The following is a 9,326-nucleotide window of genomic DNA, read 5'->3' as shown; positions in this document are numbered from 1 at the left end:
AGGTAAAATAATTTGGGGGATTTTGATTTGGTGGTGCCCAGTTCCTGTATTCATTCCTCTCAGATTCTCTCTGTGTGCATTTCATCCCCACAAAGAAGCTTTTGAAGTGATATTGTTATCTCTGTAATGTCCCTTGTTTAGAAAAGGAAAAAGAAGTATTCTGTCCAGAAATAAAAATCTGAATGAGAATAGCTTTGATTTCTCGGGGTCCTCTTGTGAAAACCCTCACTGATGATGTTGATGTATTCACTCATTTTCACATGTATTTTTTTTTTCCTACCACGTGTCAATGCAAATATGGTGGCTCAACAAAGACCATTAACAGAAGGAATTCATACAGGTGTCCCATGATGTCACATACAGATGGATGAGATATTTTTACCAGAAATAGTTGTGATGTCACAATTTGTGGTGGTTAATACTATGTGTTAGTTTGAGTAGTTTAAGGGATAACAAAATAGCCATAAAACATGTTTCTGCATATGTATGTGTTTCCCAAAGAGTCTAGCAAGCCCTCATCTTTGTGGGTGGCCATAATCCACTCCATTCCGGGCTTCCATGACTACAGCTAAAAGTAGAGAAAGCCCTTACTCTCTTCTCTCTCTTTCTGCCTCTGCTTTGTTCTCTCCCCACTTGCCCTGTCTCTCCCTCTCTCCTTCAGCTGGGACACCCATCCTCTCTCACTCTTGAATGTCAGAGCTTCTGATTTGGCCCTGGTTTTCTTAGACTTACACCATTCACACTCAACTTCTTTTTCATGATCCGTTGATCTCAGGCTGAATTAACCACCTGCTTTCCTTGCTCTCCAGTTGGTATGCAGCACAGGAAGGGACTTCCCAACCTACACATCACATGATCTGATACTCCTAATAATTCTCCGCTTACTTGTGAATCGATATCCTATTGATCCTGTTTCACTGGAGAACCTAGACTGACGTTCCAGTATTTATTAATCATAAATATATGACTTAGGTGCTATTTCATCTCATATTTCTTTATTTTCTTCACTGCTATTTTAGGAGTTCTTTTGACAAAAAAATGACATATTTTTAACATATGTTCTTGTTCTTTGGACATTTTAATGGGACATGCATAAATATGTCATCCCATGAATTCATATTTCTGTTTGACTAATTCATTATATGCCCTCTGCATGTTCATATTTTAATTTTAAAAAGGATAAAATGTATATATGAAAATCCTGGAAAGATAAAAGCATTTTAATGTATTCACGTACTACTACAAACTTACATTTTGTTTAAAAATTAAACTGAGAACAAATATTATTTTACATTTTTGTTCTGCAAATGCTTTAAATTAATACTGACATTCAGTTTTACTTGAGTTATATTCTCTCTTATCACTCCCCAATCTCTCTTTTACTGATTTCCTTTATAATTCTTCATAGCTCCAACCATGTGCTCATGCCTCAGGGCATTTGCATTGAGGTTCACTATATGGGAATGTTTTCACTCCCATTCAGATCTTTGCTTCAGTGTTTGCCCCTGACATGGAATCAATTTTCTCTGACCACCTTTATATATTTGTTCCTATTTACTCACTACATAAACCTTCTGCTCATCTGGTATCATTCTTCATAGTTCTTTTTAACCCTCACCTACAACAGAATGTGAATTCCATGAGAGCAGTGCCCTTGTTATGTCCACAACATAAACATCAGCACCTGAATAGATGTCTGTTTCACAGTACCTTCTAATAAGTGTTTGTTGAATTAGTGAATAAACTGATTGAGCTCTGAGTTTAATTGTACTAATACATTGACTCGTTGAATCATTGGTTATGATAAATATGAATCCTGCTAATGAAAACCTTCTAGATCAATATTCAGTGCATTTCAAAGACACAGCTAATTTTCTGCTCATATGAAATATTTTTTCTATGTTCTCAGTTCTCACACTCCTTATTTTTAGATGAAATGATTTCCTTAAAATTCCATCCTAAAATTGACCATTTCTAGCCCTCTCATAATGTTTTATAGGAAGTAATGTCTCATTAAGTTATCAAGTAACACTTGATAGTATCAAATAACTAGTAATTCAGAAGGACACATTAAATACAAATTATTTAAAGCATTCATATATGGTTAGAGTTGAGCAATTACAACATGTATTCAAATTATAGGAAATAATTCTATTTGTCATTAGAAACATGATATATTAAATATGCTAAGATAAAGCACAACTTTCATGTCTTCATGAAGTTGATCCTGGGGACCTCAATACTATACAAAACCTACCCACAGGAATGTGACTCCACCTGGTATCTGTTACTCCTAGAAAACAGGAGTCTTCACCTCAGCATTTGTAATACTGGGCTCTAAGGTGCTGTGTGGTTATGATGTTTCATGTGGAGCAGTGTAGTCCAACAAAGATATTTGCTTTCATATTTGTAGTGAAAGTTCTTCAGCTGGAACCATTTCTAATTATTATACTAATGATTTTGTAGTATTTTAAAATTATCTCAAATATATGGAAAAATTTCAAAGATGGTGTAGAATGTCACCATATCACACCATGGCTGGCTCAATAATGACCCACAAAGAAGATCTGTGTCCTAATTCTGAAACATTTCAATGTTCAACATGGCCCAAAAGGACTCTGCAAATGTGGTCCTGGATTTTAGCAATGAAAGATTATCCAGAATTATCTGTGCGTGTGTCCTAAAAGCAATCCCTGTACCTCACTGGATGGTGTTAGAAAGATTTAGCCACAGGCAAGACAGGAGTTGGCACAGTCACCAGGGAAACAACATTGATAAGATCACAGGGAAAACATTTGGCCTTTGGTTTTTGGGGATTGGCTTATTTTGCTTAGCATGATATTCTCCAACTCCATCCATTTATCTGCAAATGCCATAATATTATTATTCTTTGTGACTGAATAGTATTCCATTATGTATATAATGGGGGTGGGAGTGGGGAGTGAGAGAAGAAAGGAGGAACTTTAGATTATGTAGAAGGAAATGAGAGAGAGGGGGAGTCTGAAAAATGGTGGAATGAGACAGACATCATGACCCTATGTACATGTGTGATTCAGGAATGGTGTGAATCTACATCACATACAACCATAGAAATGAAAAGATGTACCCCATTTGTGTACAATGAACAAAATGCAATCTTTAAAAAATTTTTAAAAAATTAAAAAAAAATAAAAAGACCACAGGCATGAACTTCCACAACCCCTGGAGGATGGAAGAGACAAGAAATGCAGTGTCCCCTGAGCCCATGAAGGGACCATGGCTCTACAAATCATTGATTCAACTCACGGAGATGGTTTCACACTTCTGGTTTCCAGAACTGAGGAAGAGTAACATGTGCTGTTGTGAACCTCCAAATTTGCAATAACATTTTCCCAGAGTTATAAGAAAGTTGCCTGTTATGTTTTGCATTGTTTTTCAGTCTTTATGTGTAGCAACAAGTCATTGAGTTACCCCAAACTACCATTTTTCCTGTTTTGGTTTTATATGGAATTGGTAGTTGAATTTAGGGTACAATAAACCAACCAGATTATCCTCTCATCTTACTATTATCTACTGTAATGCCGTTGTCATATAAGATAATGTGTACAGAAACCAGGTATCAGGTTCTGGTATCTTGTAGGGCCATAACTGAGCCCCTACAGATTTGTTTCTTGCTCAAGCTACTAGGTGTCCATGTAGGCTGTGTGGGTTAGTTGAGGGCCCTCTCATCTCTACATCTCAGAGATGAAGGCACCTGCTGGGACAGGAAGCCTGCTGGTTCCCAAGGTAGGAGAAAAGACAACTGGAGAGCCATGCAGGAGGAAGCACGAATAACGATTCTTCCTCAGTTCCTCAGCTGCAATGATCACATGTCCTACCTAGTTGAATGGGGTAGGAATATGAGGAAGCAAAATAATTGCTTTAGTAGCCCTACTTTTGTGACCCATGTTGTATCAGACTTTACACATAGTGGACGTAATAGTCATCCTGCAGAACCCCTAATATGTGCACAAATCCTGCAATGCTTTGTGTATATGTCATGTAACAATTTTCTTGAAAATCCTCTGAGGATGACAAGATATTACCATTGTTATGATAGAGAAGTGAACGTTGCAGAGGCTAAATCCCTGCTTGAATTTGAAGGGAAGCAACACAGACACATAAGAACAAACGTGTCATGATCACACATACCTGTCCTGAGAAATCTGCCGTCAGTCTGCTTGGGAGTGTGGACTGAAGGCCAAGTGTGCAAATGTACAAAAAAAAAAGTCTTATCTCTCTTTTGCCTGAAGAAATCACACTTAGGCCAGAACTGTAGTGATAATATGGGTAATAGGGTAGGAGTTTAAATAAAAAGATTTGCTAAGGAGATTTCTGGAGATGTATTAGAGAACAAGCAAAAATGAAAGAGAAAAATAATAATTTAAAAAGATGCAGTAGAAAATATTGATAAATATGTGAAAGAACTTGAACTGATTGCTAAGCTGAAATTGGAGGAGTCTCTTTAGAAGACAGGTGGGAAATTTCTTGTTCAGATAAACAATTCTTATTTGAGAAATCAAGCTGCCTGCTAGATATTGAATTGCATGACATGAACACCTATGTCCACACAAAAATATTTCAGTGAATACTTAGATCAGCCTACTTCTAATCACCAAGCTCTAAAACCAGCACAGATGTTACTCAACTGCAGAATGGAAAAAAAAATTATAATTTCCATATAATGGAATACTACACCAAAATAAAAAATATCATCCTGTCACACAGGTGACAGTAAGGATGACCCCAAAGCATAAAGGGAAAATGTTAGACTCAAAGACCACATATTCTAAGAGTTAAGGACATTCTAGCAAAGGCAAAATAACATGCCTGAAGGAGATGTCTTGATGGCAAGAGTAGAATGTGGGAGAAGTTATGAAACAGCAACTCAGAAAATTTGTTTAGGTGACTATGATAGTGGATACGAGATCTCACACTAGTCAAACTTCTTGGAATCTGATGCTGAAACTATCAGTGTTACCTATGGAAATTATGTATTAATTAGGAAATTTAAAAATAAGAAATAACAAGTAACACCACAATGTGTGTGCACACTAAATACAACCAGCTTAACCCCCACAGACTGTTTAATTGCTTCTTCCCTAGACAAATTGGATGGGAACTGAAGATATTCTCCAGAGGGAAATCTCCAGAGGTCTCAAAGTCTGCAATCCTCACCAGAGCCCCATAGTTAGCTTCTGAAATCCCAGTGTGACTCAATACCACGTTGTTTTAGACGGAGCACATGCGTGGCCCACCCCACTGGACATTATTTATTCATCTGAATGACAATAAGTGCTTACTATCTATAGGACTTCCTCTGACCTGAGGATTAGCTATGAACCTTCAACCACAGCCAAAAAAGACTCAAATCTAAAAATGTCATTGATTGACTTTGAAGTGATCAGCTCTTCACAAGATGCTCCATAGACTTCCCTCATCTGCGATATTCAGACACAACACTATGTGAAAGATGTAATCTTATCACGTTTGTTCTGCAAATAAGGAGGAGGTAAGCTTCTCTCCCACAAGACAGAAAGAATCCATGGTAGACTCAGAAGATTATACATGCTAATGCTCATTTGTAGAGATCTTGCACACTTTTGATCACTACCTCCTTTGATGTACTTAGGCAAACTCCAAGGCTGACTTTATGATTTCAGATGGAATATTCTGAATTGATTCTTTTTTTCCTCTTTAATGAATCTGGTAAGAGTCTATATTCCATAAACATTATTGAATAATAGAGTTCACGCAAAAGCAGAGGAGCAGCTATACTTATTGTGAGTTGTTTTAAAAGAGGAAGAGCTGGTTTCAATGCTGCTCTTAAAACCAGAGGTTAGCCTGTTGTGTGAATGTCAATACTTCTGTCACGGGAAATTTAGCAGTTCTCACGACATGTCATACTTATTTCTCCAAAACTATGAACCAATAAATAAGACATGTCGCACATCAATTGGTTAACTGTTGATATTATCTTTTCACTATATATTTACCTATTGCTGGAGATAAAAAAAAAAAAAACAAATCAAACCACCACCAACAACAAAACCAAAGTTGTGAAAGGATCTTTTGTTAAATCAGGAATCCTAAATGAATTGGCATGCTCTGATCTGCTTTATAACGTTTCCCTATAGCCTCACATAAGTTATTACTACATAACACTAGATACATCTAGTGTTGACAATAATTTGACTAAAAGCATACATTTTTTATTAGGTTGAAGGGGTCTTTAAATTGTGAATTTTATGTCTTTCTCACATTATCTGTATAATGTTTAGAAGATTAGGTAACTACACACTTCCTGGATTTACTTCATTATAAGGTAAGAATAAAAATATTGAATAAATAATAATAATCTTTACACACACACAAACACACACACAAACATATATTCATATGCAAAGTCATTATCATTGGTTGTGAAATTTAATATTGCTAAAACTGTTCTTACATATTAAAGGTTGGCCAATAAAATGTCTTCATGAAGGCAAGCTCGAAAATCAAAAGTGCCAAAGATTTAGCAGGAAGAAGGGAGGGATTAGTAGTTAATTTTGAATGTAAATGCTTCCAAAGGTTGCATTCAAAAAAGAAAGAGGTGCAGGACCTCATTCCTAGAATCCCAGCTGATCTGGAGACTTAGACAGATGAAATACTTAAGCACAGAAATTCAAAGCCAGCCTGGGTCATACAGCAAGACCCACTGTCAAAACAAAGCAAAACAAAATTAATGAAGACGTTTAAAATAAAGTCACTACACAACAAAGCATTCAAATAAAATTCTTGATAAAATAGAACTTACCATCATGACTGGTCTTTGAGCTGAAGATAGTCCACAAATAGATCTTCAACCCTTGAGCTCTGTGATTTGGCCATGGCATGACAGTGAGAAGAGAAAGCATAAATTTAAGAAAAATGGACTCTTATACAAATAAAAACATGGATTTTTAAGGAAGAACTTTTTTTTTAAGTGAATGAAATGTGAGTGGCCCTAAAGCAGGGGAAGGGCAAATTGGGGAGGGCAGCATCAGGGCTATAAAGTTACTGCAATCAAAGCCCTGGATGTCAGCATTCTCCTTGATCAAATCAACTTGGACTGTAATCCCATCCTAATAGCAGGATAGCCAGCACTCATGAGGCTGTGCTTAACACCAAGCATTTTATTATTTTTTAATGTACTCCCTTATTTAATTTTCACAATAATACCTGAGCATGGGTCTCTTTTCTGACTTCATTTTGCAGATGACAATGGGCTGTTTAGGGGAGTTAGGTTAGGACTAGTTACTGCTATGCGGTAATGGCAGGTCCGATATGCATCTCTCCCAAGACCTAACCTTGGTGTCTGCTGTACTGGGTGACCTGCCTTCACACAGAATTGCATCCGCCCCTTGAGCATGCTCCACCATCCCAGCATGTGGACAAAGCATACCAATGTGCTACAACGATTTGAGAGGTAAACTCATCTTCAGCCTGATCAAAAGGTTATGTTTTTAGGCACATGATTAGTCAACTTGTGTAGATGAGCTGATGATAAGAAGCAAGAGAGGGGGCGGGCAGTAAATCACAGTGCAATTCAGAGCTTGCAAAGTCAGTTAGTATACATGTGTGGTTGAAAGAAGGGTCCTTTCTCTCTTCTGGATTTTTGTTTGTTCCACCTCGGATGCGAGGCAAATATAGTGAGCAAGATGAGATTCCCAATTCAGTCATTTTCTAAATCCACCATGTATCCTCAAACACTGAGTTGAAACCAGAATTAAAAATGAGTAATTATAAATTTAGTTAAAAACAATTTGATTAAAATTCAAATGAAACCCTTAGACTTAGGAATGAATGACACAACATTAAAGATTGGCATGCATTGAGAGGTGAGGATGTCAATAAATACTTGTGCAAGTATGACTAAATTTCTCTTGTGCTTCATGGTATACATGAAGTGACAACCAACTGAACTCATAATATTGTTGAAAGGAAACAATGGACACACATCCATAGGGCCTATGGAAGTTCCCAGCAGGTGGACAACAAGGAAAGATCAGTTTTTATTAGGTCAGGAGAAGTGAAATGGCCCAGAGAGTCACCCAATAAATTTTCATCAAGCAATGAAATTGTCCACAAGTAATGAAATTTCAAAATTGCATAGATAATCAAGAGTCTTCAGCTTCGAGAGTATGGTACCCTGCATCCAATTAATGCACTCATGGTTTTTCAAGAACATTTTTCTGGAAAATTTTGAAGTACAAGTTATTGTTACAATGGCAGAATATATTTTATAACATTCTTTCCAGTTTTGATTCAAATTCTTTATCACTATGTTCCTTTTTGTGTTGTCATTACAGATGATCTAGGATTCTCAGAAAATGTTGATGGAGAACAGGACAGAAGTGACAGAGTTCATCCTGCTGGGACTGACCAGTGACCCAGGTCTGCAGCTTCCCCTCTTTCTGACGTTCCTGCTCATCTACACCATCACTCTGATTGGGAACCTGGGGATGATCCTGTTGATTGTCTTGGACTCCCGTCTCCACACTCCCATGTACTTCTTCCTTGGCAACCTGTCTCTGGTGGACTTTTGTTCCTCTTCTTCTGTCACTCCCACTGTCATGGCTGAGCTCTTTATGGGACACAAGATCATCTCCTACAATGCTTGTGCTGCACAGATGTACTTTTTTGCAGCATTGGTTACTGTTGAAAATTACCTCCTGGCTTCAATGGCCTATGATAGGTATGCTGCAGTGTGTAAGCCCCTGCACTACACCACCACCATGACAACAAGTGTGTGTGCAAATCTGGTCATAAGCTCTTATGTGATTGGTTTCCTGAACGCCTCCATCCATATTGGAGACACATTTAGTCTCTCCTTCTGTCTGTCCAATGTAGTACACCATTTTTTCTGTGATATCCCAGCAGTCATGGTTCTTTCTTGCTCTGATAGACATATTAGTGAACTGGTTCTTATTTATATTGTGAGTTTCTGTATATTTTTTGCACTCCTAGTTATCTGGATATCCTACATATTCATTTTTGTCACCATCTTAAAGATGCGCTCAGGTGCAGGACACAGGAAGGCTCTGTCCACCTGTGCCTCCCACTTCACTGCTGTCTCCATTTTCTATGGGACTAGTATCTTCATGTACTTACAGCCCAGCTCCAGTCATTCCATGGACACTGACAAAATTGCATCTGTGTTCTACACCATGGTCATCCCTATGCTGAACCCTGTGGTCTACAGCATGAGGAACAAGGAGGTCAAGAGTGCATTCTTAAAGGTCAAGAATGTCTTAATTTGTTGGAGGAAAAATAATCTTTAG

The 9,326-nt window shown here is 37.6% G+C and overlaps 1 protein-coding gene across 1 annotated transcript; it reads left to right on the top strand.

The window, feature by feature from the left end:
- Positions 1–8,381: 8,381 nt before the first annotated feature.
- LOC124959059 (olfactory receptor 5B3-like) lies at positions 8,382–9,326 on the top strand. The gene has a single exon (XM_047517703.1). The coding sequence runs from the start codon at positions 8,382–8,384 to the stop codon at positions 9,324–9,326; it is 945 nt and encodes a 314-aa protein (XP_047373659.1).

This window comes from Sciurus carolinensis, chromosome 11 (assembly GCF_902686445.1).
Source record: "Sciurus carolinensis chromosome 11, mSciCar1.2, whole genome shotgun sequence".
Taxonomy (NCBI): Eukaryota; Metazoa; Chordata; class Mammalia; order Rodentia; family Sciuridae; genus Sciurus; species Sciurus carolinensis.
This window is presented reverse-complemented; position numbering and strand designations above follow the sequence as displayed.

Excerpts from the sequence above, each read along its gene's own strand:
- LOC124959059 (XM_047517703.1), top strand. The coding sequence starts at position 8,382 with ATGGAGAACAGGACAGAAGTGACAGAGTTCATCCTGCTGGGACTGACC.